This window comes from Scylla paramamosain, chromosome 20 (genome assembly GCF_035594125.1).
Source record: "Scylla paramamosain isolate STU-SP2022 chromosome 20, ASM3559412v1, whole genome shotgun sequence".
Taxonomy (NCBI): domain Eukaryota; kingdom Metazoa; phylum Arthropoda; class Malacostraca; order Decapoda; family Portunidae; genus Scylla; species Scylla paramamosain.
The window spans coordinates 21,334,080-21,357,544 of NC_087170.1; the positions used below are offsets into that span (position 1 = coordinate 21,334,080).

At 41.9% G+C, this 23,465-nt stretch overlaps 1 protein-coding gene and 1 long non-coding RNA gene across 4 annotated transcripts; one reads left to right on the top strand and one right to left on the bottom strand.

The window, feature by feature from the left end:
• The first annotated feature begins 761 nt into the window (after nucleotides 1-761).
• LOC135110625 (neprilysin-1-like) lies at nucleotides 762-15,518 on the top strand. Of its 2 annotated transcripts, XM_064023150.1 has the most exons (22): nucleotides 762-1,392; nucleotides 1,568-1,639; nucleotides 1,777-1,883; nucleotides 2,243-2,308; nucleotides 3,082-3,243; nucleotides 3,575-3,658; nucleotides 4,146-4,348; nucleotides 5,112-5,321; nucleotides 6,205-6,306; nucleotides 7,031-7,172; nucleotides 7,587-7,672; nucleotides 8,218-8,244; nucleotides 8,615-8,711; nucleotides 9,778-9,954; nucleotides 10,084-10,190; nucleotides 10,765-10,823; nucleotides 11,577-11,628; nucleotides 12,146-12,213; nucleotides 12,562-12,719; nucleotides 12,999-13,044; nucleotides 13,795-13,919; nucleotides 14,263-15,518. In XM_064023150.1, the coding sequence occupies exons 1-14, from the start codon at nucleotides 1,238-1,240 to the stop codon at nucleotides 9,882-9,884; spliced, it is 1,620 nt and encodes a 539-aa protein (XP_063879220.1). In that variant the 5' UTR covers nucleotides 762-1,237; the 3' UTR covers nucleotides 9,885-9,954; nucleotides 10,084-10,190; nucleotides 10,765-10,823; nucleotides 11,577-11,628; nucleotides 12,146-12,213; nucleotides 12,562-12,719; nucleotides 12,999-13,044; nucleotides 13,795-13,919; nucleotides 14,263-15,518. The 2 variants fall into 2 exon arrangements, with proteins under 2 accessions (XP_063879220.1, XP_063879221.1); XM_064023151.1 differs by lacking the exons at nucleotides 762-1,392; nucleotides 1,568-1,639; nucleotides 1,777-1,883; ... (4 more) ...; nucleotides 5,112-5,321; nucleotides 6,205-6,306 and having other exon boundaries at nucleotides 10,072-10,190.
• LOC135110635 (uncharacterized) lies at nucleotides 3,210-17,993 on the bottom strand. 2 transcript variants are annotated; one of them, XR_010273339.1, is made up of 6 exons: nucleotides 17,655-17,993; nucleotides 17,322-17,376; nucleotides 9,756-9,933; nucleotides 6,993-7,168; nucleotides 3,510-3,591; nucleotides 3,210-3,266 (listed from the first exon to the last, which is right to left on the bottom strand). It is a non-coding gene; the product is annotated as an uncharacterized LOC135110635 (long non-coding RNA). The 2 variants fall into 2 exon arrangements; XR_010273338.1 differs by having other exon boundaries at nucleotides 9,756-9,930; nucleotides 17,655-17,992.
• Nucleotides 17,994-23,465: the final 5,472 nt, after the last annotated feature.

Sequence of the window (23,465 nt, forward strand, 5' to 3'; positions counted from 1 at the left end):
ATTTCAAGGATGTTTTTTTTTTTCTTACGTTTTAAATTTTTCTAAATGGCGGCACCGTAGGGCGGTACCAAAGAACGTCGCTAAAGAGCAGTATCCTAGCGTAGCACTGTAGGGCGGCACCTTAGGACGTTACCAATGGGCGGCATCGTAGGGTAGCTACGTAGAGTATCAAAGGGAGGCACCGTAGAGTGGCACCGTAGGACGGAACCGTACGCCCGGCGTCGCCAAAGGGCGGCACCGTAGCGTAGCAGTATAGGGCGGCACCCTAGGGTGTCACCAAAGTGCGGCACCGTAGGGCGTTACCAAAAGGCGATACCAGTGGGCATCTGTAAATCAATGTGGGAGACCAAAGGATACCAGTGGAAGTCTATCTATTAATGGGGGACCAAAGGATACCAGTGGACATAGCACCATAGGGCGGCACAGTAGGGCCTCAACCTAAGGCGTCCCTAAAGGTTAACATCGTAGGAAGTCACCAATGGGCGACATCATAGAGCGTCACCAAAGCGCGACACCGTAGGGTGTCACCACATGGCTTCTCTCGTATTTTATTTTTCACTTAATTAATTAATTTTTTTTTTTTTTTGGGGGGGATGGTTGATTGAATGATTTATTGAAAGAGAGAGAGAGAGAGAGAGAGAGAGAGAGAGAGAGAGAGAGAGAGAGAGAGAGAGAGAGAGAGAGAGAGACACAGGTGCAAAAACTACGAACACCTGTGTTCTAGATGTTTAAACAGAAGTTGCCAGTTATTTTCTCATTATCAATGTAACGAAAGTAAAGAAAACATATGAAGCGTAGTTCTATAAAGTCTACAGGACAGCTCCGAAACAAGTTACGGGTACCGGGTAGATGACGGCGCACGGCGACGGCGTGGTGGTGGATAGAAGGCGTTATAGTGATGCACGTGACCTGTGTGGCGGCATGAGGCAGGCAGGTAGACGAGGCAGTGCTGAGTGCCGCTCACTGCATGTAAGAAGAGCAAACTAAAAGCCACTCACCGAGGACGCGTTTCAAAGCCCATCTGAACCAAACAAGACAAATCCGCACATGTAAGAAGAGCAAACTAAAAGCCACTCACCGAGGACGCGTTTCAAAGCCCATCTGAACCAAACAAGACAAATCCGACACTTAGTGATTTATTGACTATATAATGACATGGAGAAACTGCCTCGAGGCAGCAAACGCTAGAGTCCATGCCGGATCTCGATGGAGATTATAAGCATATGCAGATACAGGCATGAGTTTAACAAGCTTCAACCGACCGGCTCCTGAAGCCACCGCAAGGGAAGAACGACGTCCTATCATGCAACAAAACGGTGGTAGACCTCTGGCGCCCATTGGATCCGGCATGGAGATGGCGACAAACTATAACAGTACAGCAGACACAACCCAGTGAGTAACCTAAGGAGAGGATGGTCTCTGGTCAGACGTATCTTCTTTCTGTAGCAATATTACTTCTGAGCCTTTGTTTACACGTTGTTTGCAAAATGAGTGTAGTACTTCCGGATGCAGCAGTGTAGACGGTGTAAAGTGATCTCATAAGGAATTCATGGAAATCTCTCTCCAGGCCACTGGAAGGACAGGAGGCGGCGCTTCCTTCCATGCCGCAGCCCAAGCGGCATAACGACACCGCTGACCAGTAAGTATGGATTTTCGGAAAGGTAATTAATGGTAATAGGAAATCTTACAGAGCTTCAGAGAAATGTTCGTACTCGAACAACACAAAGTAAAACATCCATAACTCTCTCTCTCTCTCTCTCTCTCTCTCCCTCTCAGAGAAGGTGTAGAGGGCTGGCTATCTTGCCTGAAGGTTTCGATCCTGCTGTGGTCCTGCTGCCTGCTGGGAGTGGTGACAGCACTCCTGGGAATCATTATACTCGCTAGTAAGTGGAGCATAGACGCATTCTACTCAAAGGAGTTTGATCGTGGAGGATGGACTGGCTGTGAGGGGCGTGGTCACTCCGCAGGGAAACCACCGCTCTCCGCCGTCTTGAAGAATTCAGTAATTGTTCTCACTGCCGAAGAAAAAAAAAAAAAAGTGTGAGCAGCCATTTGAGTGAGGGTGACCAGGTGGGAGGCAATCACTGAATGGTCTCTATACTTGTGAACAACCTCACGAGAACTCTTTGAAATGCTAATTTTACTTTTGAAAATTCTCATAAATTTGATGCCAGTGAATATTGTAGGGTCATGTGTGTGTTGATCAGTCGTCATGTAAGGAGTTCGCATGAATATCCCACAGGTGCGGTCTCGCTGCTGGAACACTTGCCACCCAACACCTGCACCTCGTCACAGTGTTACAAAGCAGGTGAGTGGTCCCACATGCAGTGACTCATACCTTCCTGTACTTGACCGTTATTTCCACACTAATAATTTTGTGTCCACTGACCTTGACAGCTGTCCTGAGTACTATGTTGCTTCTTTTATTATTATTTTATTTATGTTTTTTTTTTCTTGTCAAAGAAACTAGCCAAGAGCCCCAAAAAATAGTGGGAGGAGAGTAACCCGCTTGACTTTTTAAACCAAAAGTGGAAATTACAAAAGCAAATAAATAAGCAAATAAACAAAAGATAGCCAGTTAAGTTATGGAAGTGTTTTGAATCAGTTTAAGTCATAGGAAGGAGGACATTTATTATATAGAGGCTGTGGCACCACAGCCTGCACAGCTCAAATCTCCAACAAAAACAGTTATATATATATAAGTTCAGTGATGATTCAGCTAAATCTTAAATATTATGCTTCTCATTTCAACTGTTATGCTGTATTTTTGTATGTTGATATAAAAGTAGGGATTAGATAAGAAAAAAATATGCAGCTTAAACTTACTTAAACAGCTTGGCAAAGTGAAACTTCAGAAACTGACAGGAAACAGCAAACAACCAAGTATCTCCTTATTTATCAGAAGTTTATTATGATAAGCTACACCATCAAATCCAAAATAAGAACTGTATGATAGTAAGGGCAAAGGTTCTTCTCCAACCATTGCTTTATACCCTTGCTCATTTTTGTTCTGGCCCAGAACTACACTGGTGCATGCATTTTCCTTATCTTGAGTTTTGACTTTCTAATATGGACCAACAGCTGGCAACATCCTGAGCTCCCTGCAAGAAGATGTATCTCCATGTGATGACTTTGCTGAGTTCGCTTGTGGAGGATGGCAGAAGGAACACCCACTCCCAGAGTCCAAGTTCCGCTGGGGGATCTTCGACGACCTGGATGAAAAGACGCTGCTGGATGTGCAAGGTATGTATGGAGACGTGATGGGGCTGTGGACAAGGTGATAGATATTTCATTACTTCATGAGCTAGAGAAGGTTTTGTCTTTGCAAGTGGACAAATACACACACATCACACTGCTACACCACACACTTACACAGGATGGGGGATAGATGAAAAATATTATTGTGAAAAATGTTAAGAAGGGAATATAGCCACAGCTCAATAAGTATAGAAAGATTTACTACAAAAATTTGTATCAGTTATGCCATGCTATAAAAAGTTATACTATACCTTTGTGTGGAAGGTGTCAGATGGTGAACCAGGAGAAACCTTGTTGTTTATTTTTCTTCCTTCAGGTCTGCTGGAGGAGGATCTGCAGGAAGATGAACCACATGTCATCAAGGTCACCAAGACGGTCTACCAGGCTTGTGTGAATGAGAGTGAGTAGTAGAAAACATTAAAAGATTATCATGATCAATACCAATTTATGAAAAAATGTCATCTATTTTTAAATTTATATTTGTGAAATGTTTTCCAGAAAAATTTCCTGTGCCATCTTTTTTTTGAGTCATTAATTTTTGTTAATTTATTTTGGTAGGTGTATTAGTAAACACATCAATGGGAGATGCCAAGAGCTGGTAGGAGTTGTGCAAATTAACTAAGTATAAGAAATGCATGGTGGATAGACATATAAGGTGTGTAGATTACAGATAGCAATCTATAAGGTGCAAAGAAGAGATAATAAGTGTGTAAATATGGAGAACAAATTGACAACAGGGGCTGAAAATAATGAAAGGGTAGAGATGAGGGACAAGACTCATGAGAACGAACAAATCAATACAATCCCAAAGACAAGCTATTCTAAGGTATCTGAAGCAGCTCAAAATATCATCATGCCACACATTTCCCTACATTTCACTTTTACAGGCCAGTGGGAGGAAGCTGGTGCAATGCCACTTCTCACCCTGCTGAAAAAGGAAGGAGGACTGCCTATGATTGAGCCAGATTGGGATGAGGAGTTCAATGTGATGAGGACACTCTCCAGGATGAGACGGACGCTTGCCAACCAGCACCTCATCAGTGTTATTATCCAGCCAGACAGCCGAAACACCTCCAATAACGTGATTTATGTGAGTGCAGTCTTCAATTCATATTTAGAAACAACTTGCTCTCTTATCATAACTATTTTCAAAGGTCACAGACTTGATTAGCTAAGGTTCTCAAGAGTGTTTCTCCTGGTAATAATGTAGAAATCTTTTTAAATTGTCATTAGAACCATAAAAACACCCTTCAACTAGAGCCTTTTGAAAACAGTAGAGGTGCAGCGCTGAAGTGTTTCAGAATATGGTCCTTAGTCAAGAAACCATCTCTCATCACCAGTGTGTATACCATTTTCACTCAGTCTCAGGTTTTCTGATATTTTAAGAATATTAGTTATTGGGCTTTCTAAAGATACTATATGCAAATCAGTGAGCTTAGAATTAAAGAAATGCATAAATAAGTGAGTGCATGCTATTCAATCGACCTACAACTATTCTGCTGAGAAATATAGTTGATTCGTATTCTTTTCTTCTTGAATTGATGTTTTAACTACTAATGATGTATGATACTTGATACTACATCTGAGTAGCCCTGCACAACTGTAGAGGATAAAGTAAAGAATATAGATACATAAAGTTTCAGCAACACAATCATGCCTCTCAAAATTATATTCTAACCTTGCACCAGACCTTTTTTTCATTTGAGAAGCTAATACAAAGAGTTAAGAATTAAGAGAACACCACCAGTAATCATCTTATCAACATCTACAAATTTTCTGCCTTGCTTTCTTTTGCTATTCCTTGACCTTCTACTACATTCCTAGCTGAATCCCTTGACCTTTTGTATTCTCAGATGAATCAAGGGATGCTAACACTACGGCGGGAGTACTACACTCCTGACACTCCCCTGAGTCGCTACCACAAGGCTGCCCACATCTCCCTTATGAAGCAAGCTGGAGAATTCCTGTTGAAGGCACAGAAGCAGGAGCGAAATCGGACCTTCCTCAATAATCTATACAGAGACGTGGAGGACCTTTGGGAATTCAGCGTGAAGGTGGCGGAGGTGAGAGGAATGCAGTGAAGAATGCCAGGGAAAAAATGTCAAAGAGGAAAAAGTAAAGGTGGGAATGTAAGTACAGGACAATCAAAAAGAGATCACAAGGAAGGAGTGAGAAGGGTATATAAGTGAGAAAGAAAAAAGGCAGAGGGATAAGTAGGGAAAAAGAGTCAGGATAAAGAACATGGAGAAAATGAGGAGAGAGGAAGGGTGAATAAGGAATGAGAAGGGTAAAAAGGAGTGAGAAGACATGTGAGGAGGAGGGATAAGTATGATGAGGTGAAGATGCTGAAGAATTAAGATTAACTGGAAGGTAAAATAATAAGGAACGAGAAGGGTAAAAAGGAGTGAGAAGACATGTGAGGAGGAGGGATAAGTATGATGAGGTGAAGATGCTGAAGAATTACGATTAACTGGAAGGTAAAATTTTATGAATTTTAATGGATTTTGTATTAAGAACGTGCAGGCATATGGAACAGAAAGTGGAGGATACACAAAATTTATATTGGTATATGTGTACTTGAAGCCAGGCAAGGAAATATATGAGGTTGAAATTTTATGAGAGTTCTGTATTTCTCTTCTTAAGTAAGATTATTAATAAGGGAGCATTTGTCATAACTGTCAACATTCCAACTTCCAACAAAAATAGTAGGTAAAATAAATTTTATAGAAGCTGGATGGTGAGTTGGTATCAATAAAATCAATAAAAGAAAAAAGTCAAATAACTATACAGTATGCAGTAGTGGTGGACTTGAAAAGATTTTAAGAACAGTCACCAGTATCAGTGATACTACCATCACCACCATTAACATCAGCACTAAAACTGCCATCACCATTCAATCACCACCACCACCACCACTGCTACTACTGATACCACTGACACCAACAGATCACAGAGCAGGTGGAGTTTTTGGACCCGTGGCAGCTGTACAATCCCACGACGGTGAAAGAATTACAGGCACTCACTGATGTCACCAACTCCACCTTCAAAGTAAGCCAAGAAGGAACAAGACAGCAAAGATCACAAGGGATTCCAAAGAACAACAGAGCCTTACAGTCCTTTAAGTTTTTGCTAGGCTGTTTGGTTTTGCTACAGTATAACTAATTACATTACCAAAGAGGAAAATGCAAGTTTAATTTATGGGTACTGTGTGGTAGGGAATAATTTATTTATCTATTTATCCATTATTTGGTTTTCATTCACAAGTCTAAAAATTCACTCACAGTTGATAACTCATTCTCAAGACCATCTTTTTTTTTTCCATGCAAGAGGGGTACTGCTTAAGAGAGAGAGAGAGAGAGAGAGAGAGAGAGAGAGAGAGAGAGAGAGAGAGAGAGAGAGAGAGAGAGAGAGAGAGAGAGAGAGAGAGAGAGAGAGAGAGAGAGAGAGAGAGAGAGAGAGAGAGAGAGAGAGAGAGAGAGAGAGAGAGAGAGCCATTGAGGTGCCAATCCCAAAGGATTAAAAGGATCATCCAAAATTGGAGGATAAGTGCCTTGAAACCTCACTCTTGCTATCTTCTACCACTATTTTCATGCAAACTGATCCTTTAATCTTACTAACTACATGCTTCCGTTCCTCCTGTGGTCTCAATGAACAAGACTATTTTCACCCCTATTCTGTTCAGTCCTCTAATGCAAACATTAACCTGTATTCTCAATCAAAGTCATGCCCCCTACCTTCCATCACTCCCTGGCAAGCCCCTCCTCCTCCACAGGTAGACTGGCTAAGCTTCCTTAAGGATATATTCAATGGGACAGGAATACACTTGACAGAAACACAGCAGCTGGTAGTGGACAGACCTGCCTATCTGCCCCGTTTGGTGAATCTTCTGGAGCATGCACCTGCAAGAACCCTGGGTGAGAAAGAGAGAGGTCATTCATCTGTATCTAAGAGAAGAGTAGATGGACAGAAATATAGACAATCATGTAGTTACACAAAAATGTACTTGGAGAAAAAAATGTAAGTAGGCAGAAATGGGGATAAAAATTGTATTTATAATAACAAGAATGTTGATAAAGCTAGAATGGAAGCAGATTGAGTTGTATTTAAGTAGATAGAAGCATTGATAAGCAAATGTAGATACAAGTAAACAAACATTGGTAGACAGGAATTAAGATGTACAGAAATGTGCATAGGCAGACATATGGGTAGTTGATAGATAGTTGAAAGATAAATAAATAAAATTAATAAGTCTCTGTCATCATATGCTGTACTAATTGCTACCTAATTTTTAATGATAATTGACACTGATCTGACCTGACCTCTAATAGCGAACTACCTGCTGTTTCCCGTGGTGCCAGCCATGGGTGAAGAGATTAATGACCAGCTGCCCAACCCCCCTCCATGCTGCCACCGGGTGAGAGAGAGAGAGAGAGAGAGAGAGAGAGAGAGAGAGAGAGAGAGAGAGAGAGAGAGAGAGAGAGAGAGAGAGAGAGAGAGAGAGAGAGAGAGAGAGAGAGAGAGAGAGAGAGAGAGAGAGAGAGAGAGACGCAGGCAGACAAGGAGAGAGTTTCAGTTACACAGGCTAGTATAATTCCCAAGATGTCTCAATTCTTAATATTCTTTTGAAATTGTCTCATCTGTTAAAAAGCTTTTATTGATTCATTTTAAATTTCATTCCAGTCACAGTAGCTTCCTATCTTTCCTCAAATTAACTACAGTAGTGTTTTTTGTCTGTAATTAATTCCATTTTCATGTTTGTAATTTTTTTATCATTTTCAAAATATTCAAAAGATTCTGGAAACCTGGTTATACATAGTTTCAGGCCATAAGCAAAAATGTCTGACTGACTTTGGTTTGTGACAAATATAGAGCCTTGTAATATGCCATTAATGTATAGCATGAATAAATACATATATCATCATCACCATCATGAACTCACAGCCTTGTGCATGTTTCCAGGTCCCTGGGAAGGAGAAGCTCAAGGATGTGAGTGGGGGAGGAGGGGGAGGAAGGGGCATGGAGGGATGAAGGTAAGAACAAAAAAAGGGAAAGAGAGAAGAAAGGAAGGAGGGCAGCAAGGAAGGAAATGAGCAGGGAAGGAGGGAGAGAGAATGAGGGAAGGAGATAAAAAAAATCTATCTCAAAAAATAGAGGCATGGAGGGTGGCAGTGATACAGTATATGGTTCCTATTGCAAACTCATGTTAATCCAATGTGTCCCTGATGTTCTTCTGAAGCTAAGAAACTGAGATTATAGTTGAGCATTTACAAATCTTTTTTCTCTTACTAAATCTGAGGACCCTTTTCATTTCTCTCAGTTAACTCATGCCATCCCTATGTAATATTCCTCCTTCCAGATGGTACGACTGTGCAAAGAAGGTTCGACTTATGATCCCCTTTGGCGTTGGAGCGTTGTACGTTCGCCACCACCTGTCCTCCATTACCCAGAACTTGGTGAGTGTTCCCTATTCTCTCCAATCTCTACTCTGTCCATTTCACAATTCAAAATGCACTTGCATCTTCACCCTGTCATTCCTTTTGTAAGTAAACATGCAATTCTCTGCCTGTTTTATGTTTTCCTCTTTCTAATGACTTTTTGGTCCCTTTTTAGTGCAGTTATGATTTAAAATTCCACATCCCAATCACAGATCTGTTTTCAAAAGGTGCTCATCCAACTAATGAAAACCAGTACAGTAAAATCCCTCTCATCCGGCATTCGAGTATCCGGCAGCTTCAAGTATCTGGCACATTTTTCCCCGAGCCTTAAAATCAATAAAAAATCAATGTGTACTCATAAAATCGATTAAAATTCCCGCGCGAGGCATACTTTGTCCCCTCGCCACCAGAGCGCACTGCTTCGTGCCACCCGTGGCCCACTGCACTGTGTTTACTCAGTGAATCAGTCCCGCGTGTGCACTGTTTATCTCCTGATGCCTTCATCATGCCTTAAGTTATAGAAAAGAGGAAGCGTGTTGTGCTTACACTTAAGCAGCTGATCAGATCAGCTGATCTTTGTTATGGTAAGATGCGTGAGTGTAAGGTTGTGATTGTGGACATAATTTCACTTCTGTTCAAGTATCCGGCAATATTCAAGTATCCGGCATGTCGGTGGTCCCGTTGATGCCGGATAAGAGGGAGTTTACTGTAATATATAAGTGTTACAAATCATCAGAGGACAGGTGATTGAGGAAAGTATACAGATGCTCATGTAACAGTGTTAACCACCACAACACCCCTTAAAAAATAACGGGCAATTACAACTCTACCAGTTGATCCTCAAGTCACGCAGGCAAGATCTGATGCTTATTTATGGCTAACGATCGTCTGACAGGTTGAAAGTTTCATAGCTTTTGGTGAAGTGTTCATGTGCCTCACAGGTGCTGTGTGACTACCTGGTTACAAGTGTGCTGTGGTTAGTCAAGTGGTGTGGCTTTGACATGTCACCACCACCACCTTCCTAAAGTCACCCCTCACCACACTCCTTGCTAGTTCACATACTTAACTAGGGACGACTTTACAGACGTTGCAGATGGTGGAGGACGTGTCTGCAGCATTCAGAGACATGCTGGTGGAAGCATCCTGGATAGACCCTGCAACTCTGAAGGAGGCTCTGCACAAGCTGGATGAAATGCAACACTTAGTGGCCTTTCCCCCGCATGCCCTTATTGACCATCTGCTGGAGGAGTACCACCAAGGGGTGAGGAGGAACAGGAGAAGGAGGATTATCATCATCTTCATTATCAGTGGCAGCAGCAGTAGCATGATTTCATTAATACATTACTGGAATTACCACTTTTCACAAATTCATATTCAGTTTACACTGCAGATACCTGAAGTGAAAAAGAACGACCACTTCGGCAACATGCTGGCACTCACAGCTTGGCAGTGTCATAAGTCGCTTCTCAAACTCACCTCCCCAGAATCACAGGACAGGTGTGTGCTCAACTTGTGTTATGGGCATGTGTCCTTAAGGGAAATGCATTAAAATATCATGATGACTTCTCAAAATTCATAAAGATGACAAGTTGGAGTATCATGGGTGATTTTTCAGTTGATGATGCAAAATCCTTGTCACACTACCACCAGAATCATATAAACCTCCTTGAAAACCATGATAACTTCCACCACACCCTGACAAAAGTAGCTGAGATGAACAGCCGAGATGTTCAAGAATGCGGACACTTACTCCTGCTTAAATTTCTTTCTAACCATATCCACAATTTTTTTTTTTTTTAAGTCTTATTAATGACAGCATGATACATGTTAATTAACTGAAGTAACTCTATACCATTTCACTGAGTGGAAATAACCGTAAACATAGAAAAATTTTGTGTACCGAGTTCCTGACCACTCAGTTTGTGCAGTCTATGGTGTCTTTTGAAATCATTCTTCACACATGCCTTGGCCCACTGACTAGTATAGCTTTTGTGAAACCTAGAAGTTGATTTTGAATAGTGAAGAATACCATATGCTATTATCTCTACTAACATTTTCTTGAACCCCACAGCTGGCCTAGGGGACCCCTGGATATCAATGCCTTCTACTCTGCCTTAAGGAATGCCATTGGTAAGGCTCACCATATGCTTTGGATTTTCATTAGAACAATTTTCAAGGCCACAGAGCTGATTGATAGAGTTCTTACAATATTTTTTTCTAACATTATTGGTACAAAATTACTAGTCATGAAACAACCTTGAAATCTGCTAACCCTTCTATTACAGCCTGATAAGTTAATATAATCAAGAGATGTAGAATCGCAGTGTGTTCATAGCTTCAAGCATTTCCTTGTACTAAATATGTAATTATTCACTGTATCCGTTAATTTAATTTAACCTTCTTTATTGTTATGCAATACTGCAAAGTGAAATACAAGTCACAAAATGCTCATACAGAAAGAAATCAATGAAATTCATATTATGTATAAAATGGTAGCTATCAAAGTCAGGAAAAATTAGGCAACATCTTAGTCTCAAATAACAAAATCAAGAAAAGTTACTCAAATATCATTCATGAATATTACTTTCTTTCATATGCCAACACCAGAGGAGCAACTCAAGGCATAGATGACCAGTGCCAGCTTCACATGGAAATAAAGTTGCTGCTAGTAGTGATGTCACATTCTACAAAATGTTCCAGATATAAAAACACAATACAATTACTTCCTCTTTTCACGTCTTTATTTCTTCTTTAATATCTTCATGTAAGGCAGTTTGTTGGTCTGCTTCCTAATTTGTATATGATCTACATACACACATCACTATTTGAGCAGCTGTACATTGCTAAGGTTTGTTCATTGATACCATTTGCCCTCTCCTGCAGTGATTCCCCAGGGTGTGCTGCAGCCGCCCATCTTCATCCCAGAGAAGCTCACGTGGGTATCTTTCTTCATCTGTCCTCCCTTTACCTCCCCTCCTCTATAAGATTCCTAACCTCCAAGTTGGAGTCAACCCTCTACTCAGCAGAAAGATTTTGACTCATCTTGATATATTAAGTTTGGAATGGTTGACTAGTTTTGCTCACAGACAAGCTTTGCAATTAAGTCCCCTTATGAGATCTGCCACAAGCTTGGAAAACAGAACTCTTCATCCCTTGCCTTTGCTTACCTTGTCTTCAGTCAACATTAGCCATACCCTGTCTATACATTAATGTCAGTGCTGATTTATCTTATTTTATTACTTGTTTAGGGCAATGCATTCATGATTATGAAGCCAGATTCATCAAGGCTCCTACCAGTACACCTCCAGCTGGTAAATCACACCAAAATTTGCCTGTTTTAATCTCAGGTGTTGCCAAAATTCTGACTAACTCTCTCTTAGAATACCCAGCCTAACCTAAACAAGCTTGACAAACTTGATTCAGAATAACTACTTTCACCCCCTCCCCTTCAGAGCTCTCAACTACGGAAGCTTGGGATCGATAATTGGCCATGAGACGACACATGGATTTGACAGCACAGGCGAGTGGAGGTCATCTGAATTACAACAGTACTCTATCCATAAGTAACAATGTTATGTTATACAAAATATTTCATATAAAAAAGCAGGATCTGGCAACTACCTCCAACTATCACATCACTGTTTCTTCCTGGTCTTTGTGAAGACATTAATATAGAGCAGTTTGTTAGTCCACTTCTCAATTTCTATTTGATTTATAGGTATGGAATTCACTTAACTTTACTACACTTTGTAGCATCACAACACTGAGCTCATCAAATTTATTTCACACACATAAAACTCATAGTATAAATAATGCTAACTTTCACAAGGATAGCTCACTAAAGTTTTTTGTTTGCACACACACACAGGACGTATGAGGGATGCGCATGGGAATCTGAATCACTGGTGGACAAATACAACCCGCCAGCAGTACATCAATAGAACTCAGTGCTTTGTCAAGCAGTATTCCACCTATGATGTGGCGCCACTCCTGCCCCCACACCAGCAGCTGGATCACGAGTTAATGGTAAGGAGGGAACCTGGAACATGGGTGGGCAAAAGAAGAAAGGAAACAGGATGGAATGCAGAAGCAAAAGGAGAACAGAAGAAAGCAGGAAAAAGGAAGAATTAGTAGCATATCTCCTAATCCTTTCCTACCCTACTTATTCTACTAATCATCAGAGCTTATCTGCTATTTGATTGTCTTCTGCTATGTCTTTGTAGCCAATACTAGCTATCATTCCTCACAGCAAGAGTAGCAGTCCTTACCTCTTGTCTATGCCTTTCCTATCCATTACTTTTGCAGATAAGTGGTGAAAGAACACTGGCTGAGAACATAGCAGATAATGGGGGTAAGAGTGAGTGTGTGTGTGTGTGTATGTCACTGAACATTTTCTTGTGCTGGGTTGCCTATGTTGTGCTTTTCATTTTATTTTCATCTAGTACTTCTTCCTCCTCCTCCTCCTTCTCCTCTTCTCTTCTACTCTTAGTGTGTTGCTTGGGTCCACTGCATGCACAGTTACTCCCTCCAGGCTCAGCCTCTGTGGAGTTTACTAACAGGTCTTTCAAGAGGTTTGGGAAGCTGCTGCATGTGTAGTTCAATGTCATTCTGCATTGTACACTTTGCTGTCTTTAAAGATTCCAGAACAGAGAGAGAGATTCTGTAATGACAGTGTTTGTGTACTTATTTGCTGTGAATAGCTTTTCTGAAGTAGAGTAACAGATATCATACTATCAGAGTTAGAGGTTTAAGAGTTTTATATAGTACTGTGTAAAACTTAATGCTATTGATGATGGTTAGTTTCTTCATATATCAACACACTGTTATGTCTAATGAAGAATGATTGAAAAATGCAGGGGGAATATAGAATTTCTTTATAAAACCCACATTAATTACCTGAACCTGTCATTATGAATGTTGCATTAAAATACATCAGTGAACACATTACTCACTTCACGCATGAACAAACTGATTAATCAATTCTTTTCCCTCCCATCACAAAATGTGTTGACTCTGCCACAGACTTTCATGACATCCTCATCATGACACCACATGCATCCCTTACTCCCTCCCTCCCTTATAACTTCCTTGCCCTCTCCAGGTCTGAGAGCAGCATGGGTGGCCTACCAAAGAAGAGTGAAGAAGGACGGGCGGGCCCATACTCTCTCCCTCCCTGGCCTTCAACATTTCACCAGTGACCAACTCTTCTTTATTAGCTTTGCTAAGGTGAGAGAGAGAGAGAGAGAGAGAGAGAGAGAGAGAGAGAGAGAGAGAGAGAGAGAGAGAGAGAGAGAGAGAGAGAGAGAGAGAGAGAGAGAGAGAGAGAGAGAGAGAGACAGAGAGAGAGAGAGATTCAACAATTCTAATATAATTTTTTCATCTAGTTATCTGCTTGCCTGGCTTTCTTCCACCATTCCCAGGGTGTCATTACATTATATATTTCAATTGTTCTTCTGCTATCTGTCCTGCACATGACATTCACTTTCTTTTTTGTATTAATTAGGCAAACAACTCAATAACCAACTCAATCCAACCACAAGGACTAGTACTCAAGTCACCTCCTTCTCAGGTGTGGTGCAACAACATCACGCCCTTTGCACTGCAGTACATCCTGAAAGCCGATGTCCACGTGCCAGGCTACTTCCGAATACTGGGGGTACTTCGTAACTCCCCAGCCTTTGCTGAGGCCTTCAAGTGCCCCATTGGTTCCCCGATGAACCCCAAGGAGAAGTGCTTGCTGTGGTGAAGTAGGGCTGATGGCAAGAGTGTGGCAGGAAGCAGGTGCTTCTTCTTATTATTATTCATCATTGACCTTCTAAACCAAATTTCTTGTCCTATCCACTCCTACCCTGATGATACCACCCTGCACTTTTCCACATCTTTTCATAGACGTCCAATTCTTCAGGAAGTAAACATTTCATGCAGGGAAGCCACAGAATGCCTGACTTCTGATCTTTCTAAAATTTCTGATTGGGGAAGAGCAAATTTGGTATTGTTTAATACCTCAAAAACTCAATTCCTCCATATATCAACTCGGCACAACCTTCCAGACAACTATCCCCTCTTCTTCAGTGACATTCAACTATCCCCCTCTTCTACAATGAACATCCTTGGTCTGTCCTTTACTTATAATCTGAACTGGAAACTTCACATCTCAGCTTCTATGAAGTTAGGTATTCTGAGACTTTTCTGCCAGTTTTTCTCACCCCCCAGCTGCTAACTCTGTACAAGGGCCTTATCCGTCCATGTATGGAGTATACTTCGCATGTCTTGGGGGGTTCCACTCATATTGCTCTTCTAGACAGGGTGGAATGAAAAGCTTTTTGTCTCATCAACTCCTCTTCTCTAATTGACTGTCTTCAGCCTCTCTCATCACCGCAATGTTGCATCCCTAGCTGTCTTCTACCACTATTTTTATGTTAACTGCTCTTCTGATCTTGCTAACTGCATGCCTCCCCTCCTCTCGTTGCCTCGCTCACTCCACAACTTTCTTCTTTCTCTCACCCCTATTCTGTCCACTTCCCTAATGCAAGAGTTATCCAGTATTCTCAATCATTCATCCCTTTCTCTGGTAAACTCTGGAACTCCCTGCCTGCTTCTGTATTTCCACCTTCCTATGACTTGAATGCCTTCAAGAGGGAGGTTTTAAGACACTTAGCTTTCAATTTTTGACTACCACTTTGGACCCTTTTATGGGACTGGCATTTTTTTTTTATGTATTTTTGTTACCCTTGGTCAGTGTCCCTCCTACATTAAGGAGGGGAAAAAAAAATAAATAAAAAAAAAATAAATAAATAATTCACCCAAAATAAACCCCAAAACAAAGTCACACCTCAATATATCCCTAAACACATCCAAAACATTCCATAATATACTCAAAACAACCAAGACAAAATACGTAATACACCTAAAAACAACCTCAGCCACACTTATAACACCCTAAATTCATCCAAAACACACAGATAACAGCAAATATACATCCTAAATACATCCAAAACACATTCAAAGCATCCCACAACACTTCTGAATACACCCAAAAACACTTAAAACACCCAAAACACAAGAAATATTAGAGAAAGACAGGACAGGAAGGGACACTAAACTAAACATTGTCCTCATAGTACTTACCTGTTATGTCTCCTCCTCCTGCATTTCTCTGATTTTTCTCCTCCTTCTACTACTACCTACACACCTGAACTTGGAAACAGCTGTTAAACACTGGAAATTACAGTAAATATTGACGAGGAGACACTAGAGCCGAGTGAGTCCCGGGTCCTTGATGACATTTTGCCTTCTCCTCATTTTTCATTATTTCTTTCTTCTCCTCCATTTCTCTTATTTTCTTCCTTCTACTACAACTATCTACACGCCTGAGTTTGGAAACACTTGGAAAAAACGCAGGAAATTACGGTAAATATTGAGGAGACACGGGAGCAGGCCGAGTCCCGGATCCTTGATGACGTCACAGGCGACCAGCCGCCGCCCCGCTGCCATACGTACGTACGTAACTTATTTGATTTTGAAATTGACCCCTAGAAAAAATGAAGCTAGGCTCGAATGCATTATATATTCTGACTTAACAATTACTTTAATTAATATTCGCAATATCAAAACATCTCCAGCTTGAGTAGTTATAAAGAAATATTATATGAAATATGGAAAAAGTGTTGTATCCTTTGACACCATTAAAAACACTTAAAAGTCTAGCCACTTCAATTTACACCGGTAAAAACACACTTTAAAAAATCTGAACTATTTTATCAAGCACTGCAAAGTTAGCTACAAGCTGAAATAGAAGAATAAAAATTATAAGAAATGACAAAATTACCACTTTTAACGGGACCGTAAGCCTATTCAAAGTCCACATACTTAACTCAACAGGAAGGCAAAACACTTTAAATATCATAAACGATTTTTTAGAGCAATAAAATCTTCACTAAAGCCTCAAATAAAAAAGCCGACACTCGTCTTGGGTAGAAATCACCGTATAAACCGCCCTTTATTTACGCAAAAAACAACAGCAAATTCGGCCCATTTACTTAACTGAAGCAAGAAAAACACTTCAAAAGGAACGAAATATTTTTAGAAACCATAAAATCTTACTATACAAGCCAAGTAAAGTAATTCAGAAAAATATAAAAAAATATTGGAACCAACAAGCCGGGACAGGCAGCAATCCATCATGGCGGCCCTCGGCGGCGACCTCAGTGGGGGAGCCGGCCGCTGTGTTACCTCAATTATTCTTTCATGACAACAAAACCAGGCAATGGCGGATATATCTGACAAGCGGATATGAAGGCTAGACATGTGACTCTATCTTATGATATGTTTGGCTTACAATAAATGAGAGATGAAGTAAATAATGGCTGAAAACACTGACGCCCCGGCTCTACCTTAGCTGACAGTTTGTTTACATATTGACGGACTTTCAATATTTCCCTAAATCTCCAACTATTTCCAGACTCAGATGTAAAAAATATCTAAAAATAAATCAACCACCTCAAAAAATATTTAAAAACCGAATAATAAAACCTAAATAAACGAGTACAAGACACTACTGGGAGGAAGAGGAGGATGTAGTGAAGGCAGTGAGGCTGACTGGGGGAAGGCTGGCACCGCTGGACTCACCTTGCGTATTCGTGCCTCTTTGGTGCTGCTTGGCGGTGCTCGGTGCAAGGAGAAGCTGCCGGGAATACGGAAACACTGGTTAATAGATCGTGTGGGGCAAGACTGACCAGTGCTGACCAAAACATTGTAGTCAACCAGCCAGTCAGCTGTCTTCCCTCCCCAGCGCCATCTGTCACTGCTCCTTCAACCGCACCCATAAACACACACACTAACACACACAAAAGTTGACATGTTATCAAATAATATGTCAAATAATATAAATATCCTCACTTCCTGACTCCCCTTTTCCCACTCCACACCCGCTACGTGATTATGAACGAAAATTTCACTCACTGTTGCACCTTGTCACCGCCGCAAACACGAATGAGCGTAGGGTAGGCTCAACTAAAATGCTCCTCTCTCTCTCTCTCTCTCTCTCTCTCTCTCTCTTCACGACTGTTTCTCAAAGCCGCAAAGATGATTACCAGGGTTTTCAAGGGTGTTTCTCCTGTTAATAATGTAGAAATGTTGTAGATGTGTCACTAGAACTGTAAAACACCCTTGAAAACCGTGTCACTTCAATTACAGCCTTTTAAAAGCGTGTTTCTCTTGTTAGTAATGTAGAAATGATGTTAATCTGTCACTAGAACAGTAAAAATATCCTTGAAAACCAGTGCAACTACTGAGAGAGAGAGAGAGAGAGAGAGAGAGAGAGAGAGAGAGAGAGAGAGACCAATGCATTTCTAAGCCTGTGCGCTGAACTGATGGATCATGTTGCCTGTATTAAGTCAATGTATGCTGAATTTTATTGATTTTATTGGTTGAAAATACGGTTCTAATTATTTATTCTTTTTGTGTTATCTTTTAATGTAATTTTATTACTCTTACATTACGTGTTTTTATTTATTTTTTTCTAATAATATTAATTTTTATCTCCCTACTTGGTAGCTGGTACATACGAGTAGTAACCTTGTTTGGTACATACAAGCCAAAGCAGTGGTACATAGGAGCCGGTACATAGCAGCCCTACAGTGGTACATATAAGCCAAAGGAGTAGTATATAGGAGCTGCTATACAGCAGCCGATGGTACATAGCAGCTAGCATTCTATAAAAACACCTTACATCCACATCGCTGCTCAGCTTGTAATACTTGTGATAATCAAGTATAAGCAGCAAGTGAAGACTCGTATTATATCAACGACCTTTACTTGCCCTTTTTTTCACTTCTTCATCAGTGTTGCTTCATAAATACGTTCTGTAATTATCATGGACACGTATTGGCGCCAGATAGTCTTTACCTATGCGCCCGTCCACTGCAGAAAAATATTCAGCATATCATTTACGTAATATTCTTTAATTTATGATGCCTCTGTTAAAGCTACACGAGTTTTAAGGATGTTTTTACCATTCTAATGACCCACAGATTTCTACATTACTAAAGGATAAAGTCTTGAGAACCTGGTTAATCATCTCTGTGGCCAAAGAGAGGGTTGGGACGCCAGCAGGGCAAAAAAGGAAGAGAAACACTGAAGAGGAATGGCAGAGAGGTACGTTGATGCGTTTTTTTTTATTTTCTAAGATTCCCAGGTCTCAATTAGCTCTTCAATATCACTATATACGCAGCACTAACGAAAATACTTAAAAAAAAAAATAAGTACAGTGTAAACAAAAGAGATGAGAAGGAAAGTAATCTACGAGTAATATTATAATGAAGGAGGGTATAAGTGATTGTTGATATGGTAGGTAATGTTACTGTATAGTGTAGAATAAGGATCGGAGAGAAGTCAAGAAAAAAGATGAGCTGGGGATGTGTGGACTCGTGGGAAAATAAGCCTATGGGACTGAGAGAGAGAGAGAGAGAGAGAGAGAGAGAGAGAGAGAGAGAGAGAGAGAGAGAGAGAGAGAGAGAGAGAGAGAGAGAGAGAGTAAATGAACCCAAACAGAACACAGCAACAAGCATAGGAATGAGGCTGTTGTGTATGCTAATTCTGGCAAGCGTGTGTCATTATGGAAGTGGGATGCAGTAAACGCTTGTCACTCCTGCTTAGAGTGAATGTAAAACTGAATAACGCAAAGTGCCGTGACTGTTCCTTGCTCCCTTACTGATTGCGTGCGTTAGTGTATGTGGAATTGAGAGAGAGAGAGAGAGAGAGAGAGAGAGAGAGAGAGAGAGAGAGAGAGAGAGAGAGAGAGAGAGAGAGAGAGAGGAGGGAGGGAGAGTGGGAGAGGGAGAGATAGGAGGCCACACAAAGTAAGCCACTGGGTATGCTCGCTTGACCTGACCTACATCCCTCTTCTAAGCCTAGCACACACACACACACACACACACACACACACACACACACGACCAGAGAGAGAGAGAGAGAGAGAGAGAGAGAGAGAGAGAGAGAGAGGTAACTGACCACTCACTCACTTGACCGCAGGAGTGAGAAGCCACTGACCACCACCACCACCACCACCCACAACACACCCCCCTCCCTCGCAATACCACCACCGCCACCCCACCTCAACCCCATCATAATTACTCCATCCCTCACCGTCCACAGTATCTCATCCCTCACCTCACCTATCAACCAGTATACCAGCACCACCCCTCCACCTCCTCACCTCCACTACGATGGCATCACTAACCACCTTTTTTTTTTTCCCTCTCCCTCTCCTCTCCCACCACCACGCCCCAGTCTCTCTCTCTCTCTCTCTCTCTCTCTCTCTCTCTCTCTCTCTCTCTCTCTCTCTCTCTCCTCTCCCTACACCTTGCCTTGCCCAGCCTCCGGTCCTCGTCGTACGAAATCACCGAATCACACTTCGCTAGCTGATACATTCCTTCCTCGTGCTTCCACAACACGATTTACGACAAAGCTGATTGGTTTGGTCTTTTTCTGTTGGATAATATTCTTTTCTCTCTCTCTCTCTCTCTCTCTCTCTCTCTCTCTCTCTCTCTCTCTCTCTCTCTCTCTCTCTCTCTCTCTCTCTCTCTAATATACTTCATTTACATACTATTTGCCACTGTTGATGTGAGTGGCGTGGGCGTGTGTTTACTTGGGAATGTTTGTTATATGAAGACTACGTTTGTGATTACATCTTTTTCTTCCTATTATAGCTGCAGTCCTTTCTGTAATACTGTAGTTAGTATGGTGCAATGTGCATGACTAGTGTGGTGTAATGTTGTATACTTACTCGTGAGTCAACTTGTTTAGCACACGTATTACAAAATGAGCCAATTTATTTTTCGTTTCTCTAATCCGTTGTGAGGTACCCCATTGAGAAAACTGTATGTGTGTGTGTGTGACCGTGTGTGGTGGGCAGGGACAAGGGGTGGCGGATGCACGACAACTCTCAAAGTCACCATGACCGAGAGATTTGAACGCAGCGAAGCTAACGGTGAGGCGAACCCGAGAGAGAGAGAGAGAGAGAGAGAGAGAGAGAGAGAGAGAGAGAGAGAGAGAGAGAGAGAGAGAGAGAGAGAGTACCTGTGCCTCCAAGTCCAACACTCGCTCAATTAACTCCCTTCGCGTTGCTTCCCTTCCCTGGGTCGGCTGCGGTCCATTCCTGTCCCCACGACTCCAGCACGAATTCCGGGCCCAGTGGATCACGGTTCTGGACCAAGACACTTCAAAACGCAGCTACATTTCACACTTCACAGCGCCGGAAAGGAAGATAAGGCGGCAGGATGAAGGGATCTTAATTTGTGGGTATCGTTTTTTTTTTTTTCGGTATCACTTTGCAATTTTCCTGTGAAGTTTGTGGAAGTAAAGGAAACCGCGAAACACACCCGCATCCTAATACATTATTGATCCAGGGTCAGTTACCGTATTGGAAACAAAAAAAAATATCATAAAGAGTCAATGATTCGCATACTCTATTGCTATTTTTGTCAATACCATAGCTAGTGTAGAGTTATGTAGTTCAAACAGCCAAGTTATGCAAGACCTAAAGACAATCTATTGTTTGAGATTCACTTCAGATACCCAAGGCAAACTTTGGTTAGGTTTAACATGGTTATGTATGCTAGGTCAGGTTTCGTTATGCTAGGTCAGGTTAACTCACGAAAAATAAGGTAACAATGTAACCAAATCAAAGTAAACCGAACCAAACATAACCAAAGCACGGGAAACCAAGCTAAATATAACCTAACCGAGTTTAATTACCTAATCAAACCCTCTACAAGCTGGGGTGGCTGACCTTCATGTGGCTGGCTGTGTAACAAGGCAAAGGGAACAGCAAGATGGGGAGGCGGTCAGCACGTTCCTGAGTTATATAATGTATTCGTGTTTCCGGCAGCATCCAGCAGACGCCTGGAGCCTGCACAGGACGCGCAGGTATTATTTTTTTGTTCTCCCTCCCTCTCTCTCTCTCTCTTTCTCTTTCCACCACGACTCGGCATTTCCTTTACACGGGTCAGCTTCTTCTTCTGCTGCTGTTGTATCGCCATTGTGCAGCGGGAGAAATGGCAGGAGAAGACGGAGGTAATAACTAGGGAATCAAATTTGTCCAAGGCTTTTTTCATGGTTCTGGTAATTCTAAGGAGAGACTGGACTGGCCTTGAGGTGTTGTATACCTTCAGGTCTTGACGCTAGAGAGAAAGGAGACCGCAGTGGCCGCCTACGTTTAAGAGGCTGTTCTGAAGTTACTAGGTTTTCAAGAGAGACCAGTGACCGCTACATCTATGAGACTTTACTGAAGTTACTGGGTTTTCAATATTGTTTCCACGATTCTAGTTTAGCGAATGGAATGGCTGCGGCAGCGGTGGTGGTGGTAGTGGTGGCGATGTATACAAACAGTCGCTATTAAACGACGACAAAAAATCTGATTCACAAATAAGCGTCGAAACCTGTTAGACTGACAGAGGCAGATGTCTGGCTGAGAGAGTCCTGCCTGCGCCACTCAAAGGCCTGTATTCAGAAACGCTTTGCTCTCTCACCACGACTACTTCCAAAGCCACAGGGATGATTAGCTGGGTTCTCAAGACTGTTTCTCCTATTAATAATGTAGAAATATTGTTAATCTGTCACTAGAACCATAAAAATAGCCTTAAGAACCCATGCAATTTCACCTAGAGTCTTTTGAACATAGTGGAGGTGCGGCGCTGAGGTGTTTCAGAATATGGTCCTTAACCACGGGCCCTGGACGGAAGGAAAGGCTGCTGCTCTCACACACGGGTTATATGCCTCCCTCCTCCTCCTCCCCAACATTTACTCTCCTCCTCCTCCTACTTCTATCCCTCCAGCCTCTCCCCATGCAAGCATTTCCTCTCTCTTTCTCTACCCAAAGACAAGCATTTACCTCTCCCTCCTCCTTCCCCTCCTCCTAATCTTCTTTTCTCTTCCTTTAAGTAAGCAAGCATTCATGGACTCTCCTTTTTTCTTCTTCCCCACAGCAGACACCTTTCCTTCCTTTCTTCCCCACAGCAGATACCTATCCTTCCTTTCTTCCCCACAGTAGACACCTTTCCTTTTTTCTCTTCCCCACAGCAGACACCTTTTCTTTTTCATCGTCAAAGCAGATACCTTTCTTTTTTTTTCTTTCCCACAGCAAACACCTTTCCTTTCTTTCTTTTCCACAGCAGAAACCTATCCTTTTTTTCTTCCCCATACCAGGCACCTTTCCTTTCGTTCTTCCCCCACAAAAGACACGTTTCCTACCCAGTCGAACAAATGTGGGAGCACTGAGGAGGCAACAGACCCTAAGGGATGATGACTTGACGCTAATATTGATGATAGGTTTCAAGTTTTGAAAATAGCATAAAATTTGGCTATGCTTTGAAGAACAGTAGAATTAGAAGCCAAGACACTTTTACCTTATCCCCATTTCTCTCCCCCCTCTCCCCCACAGTAAGAGGATGACCACACACCGTCTGTCGGCCCCAGCAAGCAAAGCCTCCTACTATGTCTTATCCAGCCGACAAACATTCCTCTCACAGCCTCACCCGCGCCACCCGCTCGTGTTCCCAATTTCTGGGTGGTGGTGGGCGACTCATACCTCGGATGCCTCGCGTTCCTAACCTCCTAGATGAAGAGCTGCCTCGCCCATTACGTCTCGCAACATAGGACCATTTGACGTAACCTTACTTAGTAACGCTCCAGGTGTGTGTGTGTGTGTGTGTGTGTGTGTGTGTAGACCCAGTGATGGGGTGCCACGTCAGGAATGTTTGTGCCATGAGAATC

Coding starts and splice junctions, on each gene's coding strand:
- LOC135110625 (XM_064023150.1), top strand. CDS start 1,238: ATGAGTTTAACAAGCTTCAACCGACCGGCTCCTGAAGCCACCGCAAGG. Junction 1,640..1,776: donor CATAACGACACCGCTGACCA/GTAAGTATGGAT, acceptor TCTCCCTCTCAG/AGAAGGTGTAGAGGGCTGGC. Junction 5,322..6,204: donor TCAGCGTGAAGGTGGCGGAG/GTGAGAGGAATG, acceptor TGACACCAACAG/ATCACAGAGCAGGTGGAGTT.